General features: G+C 39.6%; 3 protein-coding genes and 1 long non-coding RNA gene across 5 annotated transcripts; 2 read left to right on the top strand and 2 right to left on the bottom strand.

The window, feature by feature from the left end:
- Positions 1-51: 51 nt before the first annotated feature.
- Positions 52-2429, top strand: LOC135343830 (uncharacterized). Its single transcript, XR_010397230.1, has 4 exons — positions 52-288; positions 493-655; positions 857-977; positions 2185-2429. It is a non-coding gene; the product is annotated as an uncharacterized LOC135343830 (long non-coding RNA).
- A 757-nt stretch (positions 2430-3186) lies between these two features.
- Positions 3187-5568, top strand: LOC135343828 (uncharacterized). Its single transcript, XM_064540845.1, has 5 exons — positions 3187-3271; positions 3489-3807; positions 3917-4109; positions 4547-4789; positions 5223-5568. The coding sequence occupies exons 2-5, from the start codon at positions 3733-3735 to the stop codon at positions 5330-5332; spliced, it is 621 nt and encodes a 206-aa protein (XP_064396915.1). The 5' UTR covers positions 3187-3271; positions 3489-3732; the 3' UTR covers positions 5333-5568.
- Positions 5569-5966: 398 nt separating this feature from the next.
- Positions 5967-12712, bottom strand: LOC135343825 (arylsulfatase A-like). Its single transcript, XM_064540842.1, has 11 exons — positions 12553-12712; positions 10738-10942; positions 9125-9264; positions 8982-9063; positions 8800-8916; positions 8485-8692; positions 7539-7677; positions 7179-7292; positions 7017-7120; positions 6680-6839; positions 5967-6331 (listed from the first exon to the last, which is right to left on the bottom strand). The coding sequence occupies exons 1-11, from the start codon at positions 12661-12663 to the stop codon at positions 6170-6172; spliced, it is 1542 nt and encodes a 513-aa protein (XP_064396912.1). The 5' UTR covers positions 12664-12712; the 3' UTR covers positions 5967-6169.
- A 1798-nt stretch (positions 12713-14510) lies between these two features.
- LOC135343824 (arylsulfatase A-like) lies at positions 14511-21794 on the bottom strand. Of its 2 annotated transcripts, none has more exons than XM_064540839.1 (11): positions 21633-21794; positions 20759-20963; positions 19772-19911; positions 19643-19724; positions 19464-19580; positions 19176-19383; positions 18263-18401; positions 17357-17470; positions 17196-17299; positions 16865-17024; positions 14511-14872 (listed from the first exon to the last, which is right to left on the bottom strand). In XM_064540839.1, exons 1-11 carry the CDS (start codon positions 21741-21743, stop codon positions 14711-14713), a joined length of 1542 nt encoding a protein of 513 aa, XP_064396909.1. In that variant the 5' UTR covers positions 21744-21794; the 3' UTR covers positions 14511-14710. The 2 variants fall into 2 exon arrangements, with proteins under 2 accessions (XP_064396909.1, XP_064396910.1); XM_064540840.1 differs by having other exon boundaries at positions 14733-14872; positions 16865-17041.
- Positions 21795-21906: the final 112 nt, after the last annotated feature.

Here is a 21906-nt window from a genome sequence, read left to right as displayed (position 1 = left end):
AATATTGTTACGTATAAAGAAGCACATGCAGAGGTATAATATTATCCGATTAGCCGCGGTTATGATTTCATACGTAGTACCGCCCACCGCGGAACCAAAATCTAATTAATTTTAAATTACTTTCATTATCAGCCCCTAGCAAAGAAAGATGCGTAGCTAAGAAGCAGTAGCAGTTTTCTGCAGGCAACTTTGTTGCAAACTAGTCTAGAATAGCTACTCTGCCAGGATCTCTAAGTTTTGAACGGAGGAGTATACCAGCCAAGGCCCCAGCGAAGGATCATTTCACAAGTAAGCTCTGTGTGTGTATAGCGATCATCATTTTCCTAGTTCAGCCTTTAGAAGCCTTTTGAGCTGATGTAATATGCTTGTCCACCTACCTAGATAGCCTCTGAGTGTGTGAAATATACTGGAAGAGTAGCTTCCTGAGTTTAGAGCCTGTTTTTAGACTGTAGTCTACAACGTTTGATATTCAAATTATTTTATCTTTTTCAGCATTTGCCTCTAGCAAAGAAAGATGCATAACTTGGAAACAGTGACAGTTTTCTTTATTCAACTTCTTAGCAAAGTAGTCTACAGTAGTTACTGTGTCAGGATCTCCTGATTTCCAACGAAACAGTCAACCAGCCAAGGGCCAGAGCAAGGGATCACTTCAGAGGTAAGCTTTGTGTGCGTATATAGCAAGCATTATGTAGCTAGTATAAGCCTTCAGAAGCCTCTGAGCTGATTTAATATGCTTATGCACTTGCCTAGATAGCTTATGAGTGTGTAAAGTATACTTGTGTAGAAGCTGAGTTAGTTTAGAGCCTGTTTTTAGAGTGTAGTGTACAGTGTTTGATATTTAATTTATTTGTTTCAGTGTGGCAAAGAAAGATGAACCCCTTAGTAGCAGTAACAGTTCTCTTCAAGCTACCTTGTAGTTCTATCTGAACAGTCGAAGAGTCAACCAGCCAAGGACAGAGCGAGAGATTACTTTAGAGGTAAGCTTTGTGTGCGTATGATTATACTATACGCTTACCTACGTAGCTTGTAAAGTATACTTGCTCCAGCAGTGTGTTGAAGCCCGAGTTTAAAATACAGAAGCCTATATATGTACGCTCAGCAGTTCAGCAGTGTTGCAATGTAAAGGTGTTATGCTTAGCTATCTGTTGGTCTCATCCACAATGTATTCTGTTAATAGCTGCATGTGTATTCACTATTGATGCCCACGTGTGTGCGTGCCGTGTGTGTGTGTGTGTGTGTGTGTGTGCGTGCCCGCCCGTGCCGTGTGTGCCCCCTGTGTATGCCTGTGGCATGATACTTTATATGTGCTAACAATTTACATATTACCAGTGCTGCCAAAAGTTAATTCTTATGCCTAGGCTTGTGTGAAGTTTCTGCTTGCTTCCAAGGTTACAATTCAATTAGGCTACTACTCAATTAGGCTCACTACTCATTAGGCTCACTGTGTACATGTATGGTGGTTGATTGCATAATAATGTTCTGACCTTTTCAGGGGAAAGCAAAGGCTTGTTGGGCTTATGAGTGTACTGTTTACTTGTGTAAGGACATTTTATTCTCAACATAATAGGCTTGTTGGTTGTGTTATGCTCCCCAGCTAGGATTAGGTCATAATTTGTTATTAGTTGGCTTGTTGGCTTGTGTGTTTGCCTGTGATATGCATTGTAATTCTTCTGTGCCCAAAGTTGAATCTTTTATGAACTCCCAGTTTGTTGTAGGATCACAATTGCTTTATATGTGCCTATGAGTGCCATTGCATGTAAGTTTGCTTGTGGGAGCCTACATAATTATGTCTAAGGTTGCATGATTCATAATTATTTTTTGTCACCCTTGTATGAGATGTACTGTACTTTGTGTATGGCTGTTCTCAGTATACTTCTTTAGGTTTGTTGGCTTGTGAGTTAGTGCTGTGTTACATGTATCTACCCAATTTTTAGTGTGCTGTCTGTTATAGCAATTCAATTATAATTATGTGGCTGAATGTTATTATTCAATTTAGTGTGTGTATTGATTGCATGATAATCTTTTGATCTTTTAGGCACCACCCCAAAGGTTACATTTAAAATTCAATTCTTTATGGCTGGCTTGTTGGCTGGTGTTTGTCAGGTTCTGTGCTACTTGTGTGTAAGAACCATTGATTCTAGAGGTGATCTGCTTGGTTGGTAATACTCCTTCTTCCTCATGCAGGTCTGTGAAACTATCGTCACTGCTATCTGCCATGGAACCCACCACCATCTTATGGGTCTGAGAAGGTCTACTCACTGTGACTACTATCCAGGATACCTAGGAGTACCTCATCCCCTGTGTGCAGAGGCCTCTTAGTCATTGTTGTACTATAGAATTAATTGTAATTGTATTTATTATAATGTATGTTCACTTTTGAGATTGATATTGAAATACAAATTTCACATGAAAATTTCAGCAAATTTTGATTGCTAACCTATGGTGATCGGACTCAGTACGGCTTCTGTTGACCTTCTAGAGAAGCCTTGCAAAGCTGTGGAGCTCTGGAAGGTTGTAGCTCACCACAAATTAATTAAGAGTAGAGTAATGTGCGGTTGACGCTTCAAAGCGTCAACCGCGGCTACCAGCTATTCACATATTGACGCTTCAAAGCGTCAACCGCGGCTATTCGGTTATAGGAGCCTGACAGCGTAATCTATTTATATCTGCATTGAAGTTGTTATGAATTAACAGTAACAGTTTTTTAGATCATGTTTGCCTGCAATCTGATTGGCTATAGAGGAAGTGTTCTATCCAACTTAGTATACTTACCGTATAGCGCGAAATTTTCGAGGCACTTATATTTCGTGGATTGGCCTCTAAAAACCATTTCGTTGCACAATGTTCGCGGAATGACTGCTTACGGGAAGCCACGCCTTTAAATATTTGCACGATAGCAGGTAATTCTAATTAAAGAACAATTTTCGTGGACTTAATTTTCGTATAGAATTCTAACCCACGAAATCCGCGAAAATTAAGCCCCTCGAACATTTCGCGCTATACGGTATTTACTTCACTTATGTAGCAAAGATTAGATAAGAATAGTGCATGATTGACTAAATTGAGAATCATGGTTGCTATAATTATTATGCATGATCTATAATCAGGGCTAGTAGAACCCTCTCTACACGTTCGGGATACTACAACCATGCAGCTCTAAATGTTAATTATTAATTTTCCAGGTTTCAAGCAGTGAGCTAAGCCTTGCTGAATTAAAGGAAGAAGCTACCAGCTACAGATCAAGAAAGTCTCTGCAAAGGGCTTTTTGCAAGTAAATTAACAATCACATGCATGCATTTGTATAGACACTGTTTAGGAAGTTTCTAGAAGCCCAAAGGGCTGGTAATTGTAGTATCCCGAACGCGGTGAGGGTTCTACTAGCCCTGACTCGTGAGGACTTCTAAATCATGTGGAAACTTCCTTTTTTTGATCTAAAGTGTATTATTTCTATAATCACATTTTTTAAGTTAAGTATAATTCCATCCCAGGATAACTACTTCCAGTACGTGGTGCGAGGCAAAACGTAGATTTCCTGCCTTCACTACCCCAGAGCGTCTGAGGACATTCCACCAGATATGTTTAACCAAAACAATACCGGCGTCTTTTCGTTCATATTGTGAGGCAGCTCTAAAAGCAGAAAAATCAGGCAGCACAGACACTGTTGTCCCCTCGGCTGATATATATAAGTTCAGGCACTGCAAGGCTTATGTGGTCGAAGGGGATGCAGCAAACATGTGCTGCCAAGATGTTAGGGATGTCTACCCTACATTCATGGGCTCAAATCTCTTCCTGGCTGACATACCCGTGGTATAATTATGTGCATGCATGCACGTACAGCTATAACACATGTATATGTTATAGCTACGTATATAAACACTCCTGATATTATACTTACATGTTGTTCAACTTCGTGCAGGCGTGGACAACAGAACAAATTCAAAGCCTTGTGTACACCACAAAACAGCTGAATACAATACCCGAGAAAACTGTGAGCACATTTAATGTTGCATTGATTAGCACCAGTCTCTCAAAAATTGAAGAACTGAAGAATTGTTTGTTGAAGTGCTACGAACACGTCAGTGTGTGCTACTGGCAGACAGCGTGCACAGGTAAACTATGTTCAATAATAATTCATCGACATTATACATTTAACAACTTGTGTCACACGGTGTGTGCAAATCCATCGGTTTTTCGCCTCTGCTATAATTATACACTCAAAATAACAACGCTATAAATATTTCGCATGACTGTATATAATATTTATCGTGTAACAACTGTATAATAGCGTGAACTTTTTCGAGGTGCTTAATTTTTCCTGATTTCGTGGGTTAGCAATACTACTAATTATCTGCTATAACTCGCAAAGATTTAAGGTGTGGCTTCTGGTAAGCACGAACATTGTGCAACGAATTGCTTTTAGAGGCCTTTACAAAATATATAAGCACCTCGAACATTTCGCACTATTATGTACACATGCAGCCTATTATATCGTACATAACTATAAGCATAATAATTATTATACAGCCCATAATCATTATTGTTATAGGTGGCTTAGATTCCACTCATCCACTGGGATTTATCCCATCAATTGGTTGTGTGGTAGTGGGACACTACTCACTCAGTGGAAAGCTGGAGGAGGACCACTTTAACTTCGTTGAGGAAGGGCGGTCCAATTTCTTCCCCTGTATTGATCAATCCACTGCTAAGATTCCGATTTGTGTGCTGACAGGCATTATAAAGAAGCTGTCTTTTGAAGGGAGCACTGTTATTGATGCCACAAGTGAATCTGGTAATTATTATAGGATGACAGTGCATGCATGCATGATTACTATTATTTTTATGTTTTAGATACCCAGCATGATTGTGATGTACAAACAACTATGGACCACCTGCCATGATAGTCAGATAGTTTCGGCCTTGTTGGGCCTCGTCAGCATAGTGTAGTTGTATATATGTAATGAGTACATGTAATAAGATTACATGCATAATATTATATACATGCACATACATGTAATTATCATGTGTATAATAGTGCATGGGAATGTATCCATGCATGCACATGTACACAAGTAGAGTTCATGTATGCATGCAGTTTACCTAAATTTAGGTATTATTATAATGCAACTGTCTCTAAATTTAGGTACAACGTACAAAGTTAATGGTACATGTAAACCTAAATTTAGGTAGAATTGCATAACACATCGTTTCATGCATGCATGCAGGTAACTGTGCAATCGCCTCACTACAAGCAGGAAGAGATGTGGTGGTACTCAAGGCATTGGCCCAAGCAGCACTTGCAAGAAGCCAGCTTGCAGAACTGTCAACAACATAGCTAGCTATGGACTAGACTATACTATACTGTTTCAAGCGTTCCGTTAACTTCTATGTTACTTTGTATATGCGGAGTATACGACTCGATCTTCATCTTATTGAATGTTCATCTGGTTAAGCAAGTCAATGGGTATCAATAGAAAATAATTGGTGTTCTCTAATCTTTGAGAAATTAACAGGGATATTAAACTAAAAAAAATGATTATGAACAAAAAACATAGCATATTAAAATAAAAGAGAAAAGGAACTTTTAACAGTGAATGTGTTCTATATAGGAGTAAGCTTATAGCTGTCAATGTAAGAACATATTTATATAGTGATTCTGTACTTGTTATCTTCTCACTACAGTGAAACCATGAAGAAATAGCTATAGTGTGATACAATGCAGGTCTAATCCCCACATAACCCCCATGTTGCACCAGGGGATTAGACCAAATAAACATGCCCAAAGGTAGGGGTATTAGATCATGTGATTGGTCTAATCCCCACCCGGCTATCCCGGTAGGGGGGAGATGGGGCATTAGATTGACAAGTGCATTACAAGCAAGAGTATATACAGTCTTTCTTCAAATTACATGCAGCAGAACCATTTCGTTATTATTTTATTGTGGTGCTTGAACGTATTAGCATGACCATAACCAACAACCTACAGTTTAAAATACAGTTAGGCTAAGCCAACTCATATATAAATTAATTTATCCATGCACATACAGCCACACGAAAAACTAAATAGTTTGCTACTAAAATTCGATATAATAAATGAAGTATAGACTTCATAAGTGAGCTGATGCTATAGATCTATACATGTTAGTAAGACAGTGTCTACAGTACACCACGACTACACAAGTAAGCTCATGTTTGGATCAATGAACGAGTTAGTGGTACAACAGGCAGGGAATGGAGTGCAGCCAGGCTTGGCACACGGGTCATAGGATGAGTTCCTTCCTCTGTCCATTTGACTTTCTCCCCACACCATGCCTGCCTCAAAGTTGGCTTTCACCTGAAATACACAAAATGAAACGTTAAACATGCCTGCTCAGACAAATCACATCGGTGACAGTACCAATATTGGTAGTAGGGTTGTGGAGTATTAAGAGCAACATTTATAAGTAACATGCACGTATATAGATTCAACACACATTATGCATGGCTAGCAACAAACTACTATATAACCCGTGGCAATCTACGCGCCTTAGATTAAGAAGTGTAACAGTTTACATAAAAGTAAATCATGGCACTACTACTCAATCGAAGATCTTATGTTTGTTTATTCCAAGCGAGCTGCATGCAAATCACAGTATATACATACAGTAAAACTTCCATAGTCATACCATACACATGCACTCACCATTTCAATTTCTTTCATAACATCAGTATACTCTTTGACATCCAGTGCATAGATCTCACTAGGATCGTTATGGAGGTTATAAAGAAGGGGAGGGTCGTATGAGTGAAGGGAGTAGTTGCCACGACATATCGTATCAGGATAGAAGTCTGGACACAGCCCTCTATACAAAAATTGAATCTGATAAAAGAGGAATGGACAGACTGCAAAAAAATATCCAGAATGAAGCACTGATTTAAACTCCTATCAGCTAAATGTATAGATGTACACTTGTTAGTTCATACAATACAGTAATAGGCCTGTTGCACTGAGCACAACCGTGTATTACTATAAAACTCACCCATGAGAGTAATAGTGTGCCTTGTACTGCTGCCACCTGACAGCATAGACACCATGAATCTTGTCTGGGTCTGTAGGATAGTAGATATAGAAATCTCTGTTGCTCTGCAAGCCGGAAGTGATTGACACACATTGAATTAACACCTGTTACAGTTTAAAGTACCTTCTGGTTGTTGAAGAGAATTGGAGCCATATCCACCCCATCCATAGTAACATTGGGCAGTTTCCCTCCTACTAGATTCATCAGAGTAGGAAAAACATCCACTGTTGCAGCAACCTAAATTCAAGACTTGCAAAGTGAGCAAAAGCGTTCATGATCTGAACTATAATTATACTTTATTGTGTGACAAACCGTGTGCAGGTATAGCTCGATACCTTTGTAACAATTATTTTAAATAAACAGAACTGAAGATGATGTTTGAAATTGAACATGTTTTATGTAACTATATAGATACTTCCTGTACATAATAAAGAAAACCGTCCAGAAAGCAAATAATAATAATATAAAGTGCTGGAAACAAACCTCCATTGTTTTTCCTGTCCTGATCATACCCGGCCACCAAGCAATGGCTGGCACTCTCTGTCCACCTTCCCATGTTGTTCCCTTACCACACCTCAGGAGGCCAGCATTACCACCACGAATTTGCCTCTTCAGTGATGGTCTGTAGATCAAAGTGCTAAATCATGTACTTAGTGTACCTGTAGCTTATTAGGGAACAGTAAAAAAACTTATAGGTAGTTCAAGTAGAGGTATGACTAACAGTTGGTCACCAGTCAATTTCCAAGCAATTAGCCTATTTGACCGGCCATTAAACTACTTGCTCGGTCATAGTATGCATTATTGGAAGGTAAAAGGTCACAGTTATGATTTTAATGCACATGCGCATTAATATATCTCATATCAGCAATGTGTCTTTGTTCAATGTACAAGAGCTGCAGGCCTATAATTATATATACACATGTATAGCTTGAGCTAAGCATTACTTTATAAACACTCGATTTTTACATATTACTAAGGACATTGCATGGGATTTTTAGTATCCAACCAATATCACGTGCCTGCATGAGGGCAGAACAATTGTATTATGCTAGGATAACTTGTCAAGGCAATCAAGATGTGCTATTTATGATAATTATAGTGGTTGCTTATAATTATAGTAGACTAGTGAAACTTTTCTGGCTACAATAATGTTGGCAATGTGTCGGTGGGGGGAAGGGGGGGAATAAGTCTGGATGGTAACATTTGGGTGTAAAAGGATAACAGACTCTCTTAATAGCGGACCCCTCTGTTATAGCTGACAGTATGCTTTGTACCTTTTGCTTTTACTATCTATAACTAGTATAATTATACTTGCAACCTCAAATAGCGAACACCTCTAAACTACATGTAACATACTATCATGACAGACATTATATAGACGAAGGTACACTCTTTTCTTATAAAATTGAAGCTTAACACAACTGCTCACCCGTTATCAGAAGTAAAGAAGACAAACGTGTTATCTTTTACCCCAGCGTCTTCAATAAATTGGAATATTTGTCCCACAGCCCAGTCCAGTTCATTGAGAGCATCCCCAAACTTGCCTCGCACACTGGAGTTGGTGAAAGTCTTGCTGGCAAATTGCGGATGATGGGTGTGCTGGAAAGCCATATACAGAAAGAATGGTGCCTTCTTGTCTGTATAGTTATATAAAAAGAGGAGTGTAATGCTATAATAGGGGCAGGGCTGCAGGACGTTAAACTGCAGAATTCTGTGCCAGTGGTGCATTGTGAGGCTAACATACTGGCATTGGTTTTGATGAACGACTCTGCTCCCTTGACATAATTTTCTGTCAGTTGAAGAAAGTCTGCTGGTTGCTGGACAATTTTATCATTTTGGAACAGAGGGCAGGGAGACTCTCCTACAAAAGCAGTGGGAATGCCACAATAAGATACAACGTACATACTAATAATACATACAACTTACCTGTTCCGCACTTATCAAAGCAAGGTGTATTGGGATAGAAACATATCAAGCACGGGCACATGTCATGAGAAAATGGTATTCCCTGTAAAACAGGATTCAAACAATACTAAAATACTAAAATACAGTACAAATAAAAGTCGTACCAGATACGAGTCGAAGCCCTGCCTTGTTGGGAGATACTCATTGTCCTTGCCTACTCCCAGGTGCCACTTGCCAATGATACTGGTGTTATATCCTTCAGCCTTTAGGCCCTCAGCTATCGTAGTCTCATTCAAAGGAAGTCCTACAATTGCATTATGTTCTAGCGTAACATGATAGGACGATCATCAGACAATCTGGCATAGGCACTGTTAAGTCTGACCAGAAACTAAAGACAATATTCCAAGTGCTTAACGCCTTGAGGCATGTTTTGCTTTGGTTAAAAAGTTTATGGAAGAGGATTCTGATTGATCTTCGAGGATAGAAGCATAGATGTGATTATACAATTCCTGTCAATGAATAAAATTAAAAAGGGGGTGGATCTGCAAATATGTCAGAGTAGTTCACAATGGATGTTGCTTCTGGCAGTACTATACAGCTTTGCAGCTCTTTTCTGACTCTAGACGTTGTAGCTAACAAACAGCTATCGCTTAGTGCAAGGCTACATATAACTTGTAGATTCAATAGAAAGTTTGTACAAATAGATGATGCTGCAAACAATTCTGAGGAGACTGCAAACAGTCTTCACTGCATGTATGTAAAACTAGCAAGAAAGAAGAAGCATTAGTTTGCAAATCCACGAACCAAAAAGTGGCTAGAAGCCAAGAAGCTCGTTGCATTGACTGTGTCTGTCAATCTGTCAATCCCAGCTGTAAGTGTTGCAATGCAACAAAAACTAACAGCTTCTGTCACACACACAGTCAGCTTTATCGTATTCCCCGTGGTGGCTATGCCTTGAGCATGTAAAAATTATACCGTCAGGAGTGCACTCTAGCCTCGAATCCACGCCGATTAACATACGTATTTTAATCGGTGTGGATTCGAGGCTAGAGTGCACTCCTGATACCGTGTATAGCGTGCGGGTACTAGACATTTGGTGAACATTATACATGAGTAGTCTCGTGAATCAGCCGCACTTAGAATGTCCGTCTGAGCACTTTGGTTTGGCCAGGTTGGAATTCCGATCTGACCAATCAGATCGAAGATTGACAAAATTAAAGGAAATAAAGAATGACAAGAAGCGTATGCGTTCTATACAGTATAGGACACATTTATAGCTAGCTGCCGCTAATCAGCCTAACTGTGGCTACTGTTAGCCAGTCAAAGAGCTATAGTAAGTTGAGTTGACTGCACAATAGTGCTGTGCAACCTTAAATTTCTTGTTCTTTTAGCAACGTTCTTGGAGCAAGCCAAACAAAATTCATAGCTGCTATAGCGCTAGTCAAGCGTTCGCGGTTGACCTTTTGCATGCGTTAAATTCTTTTGGTTTTGACACTGACGTAATGACAATTAACATTCCATTGTGGAATGATCTCTATACTAAAGTGCTCAGACGGACATTCTAAGTGCGGCTGATTCATGAGACTAATACATGAGTTGGTGATTATTAATAATTTAGTGACCCTCACCTAGCTAGACTCGCAAGCCGTCACTGTTGCAGGCGAACTGGATTCGCTAAGTCTTGTTCGTCGCCAAATATATGCGCAATACTCTTACCATTCTTGGATCATTATAATTATAACATCTTACACTGATAATATGACTGTTGGCTACACACCTCCAACGCTGTTACTGCCAAACACTCCAGGATACACTCCACTGCGAGTCTGGTATCGTCCTGTGAGTAAAGCAGCTCGCGATGGACTGCACACTGGACTGGCTGAGTAGAACTGAGTGAAAAGTAGGCCTTCAGAAGCCATTTTCTCCAAGTTGGGATTAGTTGAGGTAGGATGGCCATACATTGTCAAATCACCATAACCAAGCTAGAAATGTATGCAAATTAAAATAATACTATGCTATAGTCATCACTCTCAGTATTTACCAAGCCCATTGTCAAAGTGGAAAAATTGCTCTGACATATATACGGCTATAATTATTGTACAGTCTATTCCGGATACTGCAATATACAGACGTTAGGGATGGACCACTCTATATCTGCAAAGCAGCTTGTTTATGTTAGGAGCAGAAGACACATTCTGGGAAATTTTCAATTTCAAGCAACTCCTTCCTTATTCCACCCTAATCTCATGAATCACAATACTCTTACCATTCTTAGCAGGTCACTCCACAATGGAATGTTAATTGTCATTACGTCAAGTGTTAAAACCACATCCAACGCATGCAAAGGGTCAACTGCGAACGCTTGACCAGCAGCTATGAATTTTTGTTTGGCTTGCTCCAAGAACGTGCTAAAAGAACAAGAAAAAAGTTGCATAGCAGCACTAGTGCAGTTAACTCAACTTACTATGGCTCCTTGACTGGCTAACAGTAGCCACAGTTAGGATGACTAGCGCTAGCTATAAATGCGTCCTACTGTATAGAATGCATACGCTTTTTGTTTTGTCATTCCTTGATCTGATTGGTTAGGTTGGAATTTTGATCTGGCCAAAAAAGTTCAGACTATAGTGCTCAACAGTTTCTCTAGGGAGCGGATGATTCATGAAACCATAGAGACTAATTCCACCCTATATAAGCTCCTAAATTGGATATTTCCAGAAGCTTTCTTCTGACCTCTAGCATCAAACATGATTTAATGAGTTGGAGGAGAGATACTATATGCAACAGCAACAAGACATAACAATAATTATGCTCACAGAGCATTCACCCCGTGCGTTGAGCTTCATTGCACAGCAGCAAAACGGATACGATAACTTTTTACTGTAATGACCATTATCATTTGGGGAATGATTGTGAATCGGGAATGTGATCATGAATCTATAAAGAAACAATTCGATCAATTAGAAAACAGTGTTTTGTCGCCTTCGAAGATCGCCTACATGTTTCAACTATAACTAAGCCTATCATTTTTCAACTACGTACTGTCTCATTAGTAATTAAAGTAGTCCATGAAAGTGTCTAGTTTGCTCAAACAGCTCATTTTTGCGTCCACACACACACACAAACCAACGCACACACACCAATCACTCTACCCCTGTTGCGCACTGCGTATGCACGAGGTAATTACACTTACACTACATCCCATTTGAGTTGTGTAAAATTCTGCAGTATCTGAGTATCGCCTGCACAACAATCGTATGTGCCCAAGCATCAGTATTTCATTCCTTTATTAATTATACCCTCTAGTCCTCTCAGGGCTTCGATCTCTTGACACAGGTTGCAGCAGTTACTATTTTTAAGGTTCTATTAATTATACCCTCCAGTCCTCTCAGGGCTTCTCTTGATACAGGTTGCAGCAGTTATTATTTTTAAGGTTCTATGTATATACATCGTGGTAAATTTTCGTTAACAGTGTAGCTAACCACTGCGCTAGAAAATTTTTTGCCAGATATTCGTACAGTTAAAAATGGTGACGTACCGCATGAAAGCTTTAATTTTCAGGGATGAATCCCCTAAATTTGTAGGTAAAACTTACATCATCTGCAAAGAGAAGAATGACATTAGGCTTGGCCACAGCCTTTGATGCTCCATAGTCTATTAGCAGGATCAAGCAAGTGAGCCTGCACATCCACACAAAAGCACACATTCTTTCTTGTTTGTGTACTTGCTTTTGGTGGGAGTGGCTGAAGCTGTGAATCCAATAATTAATTTTTCAAAAGTGGGTGGGAATGAACTTTGACCTGTGTGATGTGGAGCCATTCTATGCACATGCAACAAAGCTATACTTACAAGCAAAACTGCAGTCAACACTCTTTCTTCTAATTACAGCACCACTCATAAAAGAACCACAACTGTCTTACTTTTATTTTTATGAACCATTTCCATTTTCGATATTGTGGTGCTTGAACGTATTAGCATGACCCGGGCCATAAGTTATTAACCAACAACTAGTCTGGGGGCCAGACCTAATAGCTCGGGAGCAAAATCAAGTAGAGCTAGGATTAGCACTGCAGCCACAATATAGTGTTACCTGGCTGTGTTATTTTAGTCCACCCACACCACCCACACTTTTTTTATTTTATTTTTATAATACTGCAAAATGCATGGATACACTAGTAGCATATTATGCTAACCTAATGTGTGCCCTGTATAATTATAGTACTTACAATAGCGTGTACAAATTAAAATGACAAAATCGATGCACTTTCCTGCAGCTCGAGTGGTAGTTCATTCCATATAGATATTGCTTTTGGGAAAAAAGAATTGGTCTCTCAAACTGTATAATTATTTGTTGTGCTTCTTAGATTGAGAGGGCATACTCTTCTTTCCAGTGGTGGATCGAGGCGTGGCTTCCGGTAAGCAGTCATTCCGCGAACATTGTGCAACGAAATGGCTTTTAGAGACAAATCCACGAAATATTATAAGTGCCTCAAAATTTTGCGCTATATGGTATTCCATGAACAGCTGATCATGATTCATATTCATAAGTAAAAGGTCTAGTGTGATGTAAGTAGAGTAGCTAGTAAATGTACATGCTCTTTGAGTTGCGTGGCATCAGTATATCTATTTTACTTTTACTGTGATTTTGTGACAGTTGAGTGTGATCAGACCACAAAACCACAATACACTTGAGAGTCACCGCCTACTGCTACTCTGTACAGGAAGCCTAACTACGATGGCCAAGAAGAAGGGTCACCCACCTCCGCCTACCGCCACAATGAACTGCACGCGCGGAGGTTTTGTTAAACGCTTGCGATTGTTCCTAATGCCCGCGTGCAGTAGAGACACACAGAGCGTATGGTTAAACAAAGAATCACCAACAAATGTTCAGATCAGTCTGCACAAGGTTAAAGGTCAACGAATCATATCTGCGTTCTATATATAGTTATATATTAACCCACGCAGTATATACTTTAAAATTTATTGAAATGGCCATTTGATTACCGACTTGCAGTGCTTTCATTATCATAATCTTTTGTACCACAGGTGGGTGGACAGATAAACCAATAAATTATAGACAGGCAAGAAATATTAACGTATGCCATAGTGTACCAGCACATAGACCCGTAAAACCATTTAAAATAGACAGAGTTTTAAATTCTGTATGTTACCTCACTGAATCCACCCTTCATGCACTCCTGGTATAATTAAGTGAACGTGAGGAATACGAATAGTGTTACACTGTATTTTCAAAAGCTTTTATGTAGAGTATACATTTAACCGCATAATTTTGCAGTACTGAAGTACTAAACTAAAAGCCATACTAGCTCGTCCCCAGGCCTGATAATTTATTATTCGGCCTGATAACAATGCTAGCAGCTGCTGTGGACCTCCAGTGTCAATTTTTTTTCCTGCTGACATGTAGTTGACATTTTATCTAAATTCATCAAGATTATCAAAGTCTAGACAATTACATTGCAGCTCACCTGGAGGGCACTAAATGCATAATTATATCAAGGAAATTGCTCCATTATGCAGTCAAGCACATGCATAGAATGTGTCCAATAAAGTTATTATAATTATGTATATGGTTGGGTTTAAAAACAAGATATATTATCCATGTACACACAGCCACACGAAAACAAAAAAATTAGTTTGCTACTAAAACTCAATAATAATTATAATAAAGTCTAAGTGAGCTAATAATATAGATCTATACATGTCAGTAAGACAGTGTCTACAGTACACTATCACTACACAAGTAAACTCATGTTTAGCTCAATGAACGAGTTAGTGGTACAACAGGCGGGGAATGGAGTGCAACCAGGCTTGGCACACGGGTCATAGGATGAGTTCCTCCCTCTGTCCATTTGACTTTCTCCCCACACCATGCCTGCCTCAAAGTTGGCTTTCACCTAAAATATTAATTTTGTGGTAGTAGGGTTGTGGAGTATTAAGAGCAAATAACATGTACGTATAATATTATAGACTCAGTACACATAATGTATCATAACATCATGGCTATCTAGGGCAGTTGTAAGAATTCCCCGGGAATACCTATAGTTTATGGTAGAGGAGGCTGGACGTGCGTCATTCACCTAACGTGCGCTCAATTAAATACAGGTGCACCAGTCGCCATAGGCGTAAAATATATTCTATACATAATGAGGAAATTTTCGACACTTTCCCAATTTCCCGCATAACAAGAAAGGGTTATGATTTATATGAGCAGAGGAGGTTGGCCCACTGTTAATCTCTCTCTTTGGTGCTCTCCACCTCTTGCACTACAGTAATCAGCTTTTACACACCTTGACCCAAAGGAATTCAATAATTGTTACATGACTGAGCGTAACATGATGATGTGCTCCCCTTGGTCTATGGATAGACCCCTGCTGGCCAGATGGTATGGGATTTGTACACTGTAGGTTCATAGATAGCCTTGATTCCAGGCTGCATTAAAATAAGGCCTGGTACCTATTGCATGCATGTGATAGTGCGCATGCGCTTCAAATTATCCAAAATATAGGTGATCGTACTATACAAACGTAAAACAGTAGTAGATTATAACGAAAATTAGTCTGTTTACTAAAAATATGTTCTGTAATACTTTATCTCCATGACTGAGTTTCGTGAAGCTGTGGCTTATGCCGTCTATTGCGCTGGTCTAGAAGGCTTGAACACTAGTTTTAAGACAGAAGAGGCTCTCATCTATGTCTAGGACAGCCCTATAGCCGGGTTGTCTTCGCAAGTAGCAGTTTGAGGCACCATACACTTCCCATGCATAGCCTGTACAGATCCAAGGTAAATCCTAACCACATAACCGTCATAGAGGTAGATGAGAGCCTGTTCTGGCTTCAGACTAATGTTAAAGCCTTCTGGAACAACACAATAGAGAGCTATAAGCTGATGTACATAGATAAAAAATAGATGAGAGAAAGAAAAAGGGGATTCTCCAGATTCTGGAGAATAAACTAACGCATGCGCATTATCACCATGCAATAGGTATCAGGCCATATTTTTATCGGCCTGGAATCGAGGCTAGTTCATAGACATCCTGGTACTGCACGTGCAACACTGCCAGAGGAGGAAGATTGACCTTATAGGCACTATTGTGCAAGGTAAGATTCTTCGAAACGAAGCTTTAATAAACCATAGATTGAAGGATTGGCAACGGAATGGTGCACGTGATGCTTTCACATTGAATCTGCAATGGAGCCTCAAAACTATCGTTACGCCCTATGAACGAGGCTAAAATTTTTACTGGGTAACTCCCTCAAATAAGAAAGTTGTGTTTCCTCGAGACATAATCTTTTTCAGCAATTTATAACACGCCTAGTCTGTGAGCCATGTGCAGTATATGCTAATAACTGACCACACCCAGTAAAAAGAGACATTCCATATAAGCTGCTAATGGAACATGTAGCATGTAAGCGTGCTGGTTATGACTACTATACAATAGGTATAAACCTTGAAATATAAGTGAGCTGCACGAACTGAGCATATAGGTACTTGTAGTTTATTATGCACTGTGTATAGAAATAGGTATTGTTGTGATGGCCTCGACTAAACCGTAGCTTAGTGCGGATGTTACTCAAGGGTATCTTCATTTCCAATCCCTCTAACTCTTCAATCTATATGAATCAACGAAGCGCTCTGGCAGCCAGATAAGCAGACTCGAAGTACACAGGCAAACAAACAGACAAACAAAGCAACAGACTACTATATAACCCGTGGCAGTCTACGCGCCTTGGGTTAAGAACTGTAACAGTTTACATAAGTAAATCATGGCACTACTCAATCGAAGGTCTTATATGTAAGCTGTTTTTGTTTATTCCAAGCGAGCTGCATGCAAATCACAGTATACATACAGTAAGACTTCCATAGTTATACCATACACATGCACTCACCATTTCAATTTCTTTCATAACATCAGTGTACTCTTTAACATCCAGTGCATAGATCTCACTAGGATCGTTATGGAGGTTATAAAGAAGGGGAGGGTCGTATGAGTGAAGGGAATAGTTGTGACGACATACCGTATCAGGGTAGAAGTTTGGACACAGCCCTCTATACAAAAATTGAATCTGATAAAAGAGGAATGGACAGAAGGCAAAAACATTATCCAGAATGAAGCACTGATTTGAAATCTTTTCAGCTAAATGTAGATGTACATTTGTTAGTTCATACAATACAGTAATAGGCCTGTTGCACTGAGCACAACCGTGTAATAGAACTCACCCATGAGAGTAATAGTGTGCCTTGTACTGCTGCCACCTGACAGCATAGACACCATGAGTCTTATCTGGCTTTGTAGGATAGTAGATATAGAAATCTCTGTTGCTCTGCAAGCCGGAAGTGATTGACACACATTAAATTAACACCTGTCATAGTTTAAGTACCTTTTGGTTGTTGAAGAGAATTGGAGCCATATCCACCCCATCCATAGTAACATTGGGCAGTTTCCCTCCTACTAGATTCATCAGAGTAGGAAAAACATCCACTGTTGCAGCAACCTAAATTCAAGACTTGCAAAGTGAGCAAAAGCGTTCATGATCTGAACTATAATTATACTTTATTGTGTGACAAACAATGCTACGTCATTATTGTTAATTGTGAATTCTACACAGTCATTATAGGAGAGAAGCAGAATGGAAACAAACGTATACCAGGACCTCAAGAAAAAGAAGTAAGTTGACTCTGCCACTGGATTCTCTAACATGTGGGGATAAGCGCGGAATAATTAAAGGGTGTGTCTGCAAAGAGATCAAGTTCACAAACTATAGCTAGCTGCTTTAACATATTTTTTCTGACTCTTGTAGCTAACAAAAAGCTAGCACTTTAGTGCAAGGCTAACTCATTGTTGAATAGAAAGTTTGTGCGAGCAGATGATGCTATGAAAACTTCTGAAGAGACTGCAATAACAGCCTTCAATGTGAATCAAACTATAGCCATAACTCGAGAAGGAAGCTTTAGTTTGCTAATCCACGAATCAAAATCCAAGAGAACGTGGCTAGAATCCTATAGAAGCTGTTAGTTTTCGTTGCATTGCAACTGTTGAGCAGTTACAGCTGGAACAGACACACACACACACAGTCAGTTTTACCGTATCCCTCGTGCGGCTACGCCTCGAGGCATAATAAACAAAACTGAAGATGATGTTTTGACCATGTTTTATGCAACTATATAGATACTTCCTGTACATGTAACTTTAATAAAGAAAACCGTCCAGAAAGCAAAATAATAATTATATGCTGAATAAGAGTTTTAAAGCTTATGGAAGAAGTGCTGAAAACAAAATATTATACCTCCATTGTTTTTCCTGTCCTGATCATACCCGGCCACCAAGCAATGGCTGGCACTCTCTGTCCACCTTCCCAGGTTGTTCCCTTACCACACCTCAGGAGGCCAGCATTACCACCACGAATTTGCCTCGTCAGGGATGGTCTGAATAGGGCAAAGTGCTAAATCATGTGCTTAATTAATTTAGTGCATCTGTAAAAAAATAACTATAGGAATAACAGTAGGTCACCAGTTAATTTCCGAGCAATTAGCCTATTTTTGACTGGCCATTTAACTACTTGCTCGATCATAGTGTCCTATAGCATGTGAAGGTCAAAGGTCATAGTTATAATTTTAATTGCGTATGCTCATTAAAACATTTCATATCAGCCATGTGTCTTTGTTCAATGTAAAAGCTAAACGTATAATATAGCATCTATTTTATGAGCTAAGCATTACCTTTAACTTTCCTAACCCTCGATTTCTATTACTAAGGACATTGCATGGGTAATTTTTAGTGTCCAACCAATATCACGCGCCTGACAACAGAACAAATGTACTATGCTAGGATACCTGTCAGGGCGATCAAGATGTGCTATTTATACCTCTATAGTGCTTATAATTATAGCAGCAAAAGGTTTCTGTCTACAATAATACTGGTGGTGTGTGCAGTGGGGGAGGAGAAGAATGGGTCTGCATGGATGGTAACATTTATTTACATTACTGGGGTGTAAAAGGATAACGGACCACTTTGTTATCAGATATATGCCTTGTATCTTCTGCTTTTACTATCTAACTAGTATACTTCCAACCCTGAATAGCAGACACCTCTAAACTCTGGGAGCTACATGTAACATACTAATCTATTATCATGACAGATTATTATGACATTATATAGACGGAGGTACAGCCTCTCTTAATAGCTTAACAACTGCTCACCCGTTATCAGAAGTAAAGAAGACAAACGTGTTATCTTTTACCCCAGCGTCTTCAATAAATTGGAATATTTGTCCCACAGCCCAGTCCATTTCATTGAGAGAATCTCCAAACTTGCCTCGGACACTGGAGTTGGTGAAAGTCTTGCCGGCAAACTGCGGATGATGGGTGTGCTGGAAGGCCATATATAGAAAGAATGGCGCCTTCTTGTCTGTATAATTACATATAATGCCATAATAGGGGCAGCTAGGGCTGTGTGCTGCATGATGTTGCATTGTAAAGCTAACATACTGGCATTGGTTTTGATGAACGACTCTGCTCCCTTGACATAATTTTCTGTCAGTTGAAGAAAGTCTGCTGGTTGCTGGACTATTTTCTCATTTTGAAACAGAGGGCAGGGAGCCTTTCCTATAAAATCAGCGTGTGAATGCCACAATAATACCGTACATGTACTAATGCATACAACTTACCTGTTCGGCCCTTATCAAAGCAAGGCGCATTGGGATAGAAGCATATCAAGTACGGGCACATGCCATGAGAATATGGTATTCCCTGTAAAACAGGATTAAAACAATACAATACCATACAGATAAAAGTACCAGATACGAGTCGAAGCCCTGCCTTGTTGGGAGATACTCATTGTCCTTGCCCACTCCCAGGTGCCACTTGCCGATGATACTGGTGCTGTAGCCTTCAGCCTTTAGGCCCTCAGCTATCGTAGTCTCATTCAAAGGAAGTCCTACAATTGTATTACATGTACGTTCTACACTGTAAAAAATAATGTGTGATTTCATTTCACGCAAATTACCTGACTATTGTGGCAAATGTCAGTTTTTTTGCCTGATATTTGCCACTAGTCACGCACTTGCATGAATAGTGTAGTGTAATATGTACTGTATAATTAACTCTATGATTATGGACAGACAAAACAAAACATGTGTACTATACATGCATGTACTACATGCATGTACTACATTTAGGTAACCTTCTCAATTAATAGTTTAAAACACACAAGTGATAGACCATCTGTGTCAAAACTTAATTGATTTCAAGCTGATAGAGTTTCCGGGAAGAATGAAGACTTGAAAGTGTTAGACATCGCAGGCGGGACCGAAAGTTGTCAAGTGTCTTAACTGATCTATGACGCTAAACGGAAGATTGGGATGCGATATGTCCACTGAGTTTATCTTAAAATGTAGGCATAATCTGATTATGTTCCGGCGATCAGCTAGAGTATTCAGGTTGCACATGGTCAACAGTGTCTTGTAGTTTCGCATCCCATTTCTTTAGGCCCACTTTTAGGGCATGTCCTCTAGTGACTTAATGTCCTTGGCCAGGTGGGGACTCCAAATGGCAGAGGCATATTCTAGATGTGGTTGTATTAGTGATTTGTATAATTTTAAAGAAGTGTCTGGTTTTGAGTATTTGTAGAAGCTAATTGACCTAATTGGCGATTTAAAAATTAACGACCCTCATAGATTCGCCATATATACACGCTATGCAATAATATTATAATACCTTAGCATGGGATTACATGTAGTTATAACACTTCACACTGGTAATACGACTGTTTGCATGCTACACACCTCCAACGCTATTACTGCCAAACACTCCAGGATACACTCCACTGCGAGTCTGGTATCGTCCTGTGAGCAGAGCAGCTCGCGATGGACTGCACACTGGACTAGCCGAGTAGAACTGAGTGAAGAGTAGGCCTTCAGAAGCCATTTTCTCCAAGTTGGGATTAGTTGAGGTTGGATGGCCATACATTGTCAAATCACCATAGCCAAGCTATGTAAATTAAACAGTCATCACTCTGCATGTGCTTGGACACATACAGTTATTGTACAGTCTATTTCGGATACTGCGATCTACAAACTTTCTTTCTCACAACTCAAATAAAGGGGATGCATCGCTCTATATGCAAATCAGCTCGAATGTTTGAGCTACAGGTGTATATGAAGGGCAAAGAAAACACACTCTGGGAAATTGTCAACTCCTGAATTGGCTCACTATAGATTATGTAGGAATAGTAACCTAAGGCCCTAGGCTCCCAAATTGGATTTTTCCAGAAGCATTCTTCTGACCTCTAGATCTAGCACCAAGGATGAGTTGAGTAGAGACATTTATTATACAAATAGCAACAAGACATCATTACACTACATCCCATTTGAGTTGTGTGATGAAATTCTGCAATATCTGGGTATTGCATGCCTGTACAATAATCGTAGGTGTCCAAGTGTCAGTATTTTCACTCTATTACAGTAACAATAATATTATACCCTCCTCTAAGGGCTTCTCTTGACACAGGTTGCAGTTATAAGGTTCTATGCATACATCATGGTACACTTCAATTAACAGGGTAGCTACTAAAATTTGGTACAAACCACTGCGCTAAAAAAATTGCTTGCCATTCGTAAAAGTAATAGTGAGTATACCCCCCTAAATTTGGTAACTTACATCATCTGCAAAGAGCAGAATGATATTAGGCTTGGCCACAGCCTTTGATGCTCCATAGTCCATTAACAGGATCAAGCAAGTGAGCCTGCACATCCACACAAAAGCACACATTCTTCAAGTCTTTCTTGCTTGTTGCTTTCAGTGGGAGTGGCTGAAGCTATGAATATTGTTCAAAAGTGGGCACGACTACTTTGACCTTAATTTGCCTGTGATGTGGGGGCGGCTCCAGATGACTATACATGCACCAAAAAAAAAGCTAATACTTACAAGCAAG

Source organism: Halichondria panicea, chromosome 11 (assembly GCF_963675165.1).
Source record: "Halichondria panicea chromosome 11, odHalPani1.1, whole genome shotgun sequence".
In the NCBI taxonomy this organism is placed as follows: domain Eukaryota; kingdom Metazoa; phylum Porifera; class Demospongiae; order Suberitida; family Halichondriidae; genus Halichondria; species Halichondria panicea.
Note: the sequence above shows the minus strand (reverse complement) of the source record. Positions and strands in the feature narration are given on the sequence as shown.

Excerpts from the sequence above, each read along its gene's own strand:
- LOC135343825 (XM_064540842.1), bottom strand. The coding sequence starts at position 12,663 with ATGTGTGCTTTTGTGTGGATGTGCAGGCTCACTTGCTTGATCCTGCTA. Across the intron at positions 8,693-8,799 it reads GTTCATCAAAACCAATGCCA|ACAAGAAGGCACCATTCTTT; the intron begins GTATGTTAGCCT and ends ATAACTATACAG. Across the intron at positions 7,293-7,538 it reads GGACAGGAAAAACAATGGAG|GTTGCTGCAACAGTGGATGT; the intron begins GTTTGTTTCCAG and ends TCTTGAATTTAG.
- LOC135343828 (XM_064540845.1), top strand. The coding sequence starts at position 3,733 with ATGTGCTGCCAAGATGTTAGGGATGTCTACCCTACATTCATGGGCTCA. Across the intron at positions 3,808-3,916 it reads TCCTGGCTGACATACCCGTG|GCGTGGACAACAGAACAAAT; the intron begins GTATAATTATGT and ends AACTTCGTGCAG. Across the intron at positions 4,790-5,222 it reads TGATGCCACAAGTGAATCTG|GTAACTGTGCAATCGCCTCA; the intron begins GTAATTATTATA and ends GCATGCATGCAG.
- LOC135343824 (XM_064540839.1), bottom strand. The coding sequence starts at position 21,743 with ATGTGTGCTTTTGTGTGGATGTGCAGGCTCACTTGCTTGATCCTGTTA. Across the intron at positions 20,964-21,632 it reads TTCTGCTCTTTGCAGATGAT|CTTGGCTATGGTGATTTGAC; the intron begins GTAAGTTACCAA and ends TAATTTACATAG. Across the intron at positions 14,873-16,864 it reads TTATGAAAGAAATTGAAATG|GTGAAAGCCAACTTTGAGGC; the intron begins GTGAGTGCATGT and ends TTAATATTTTAG.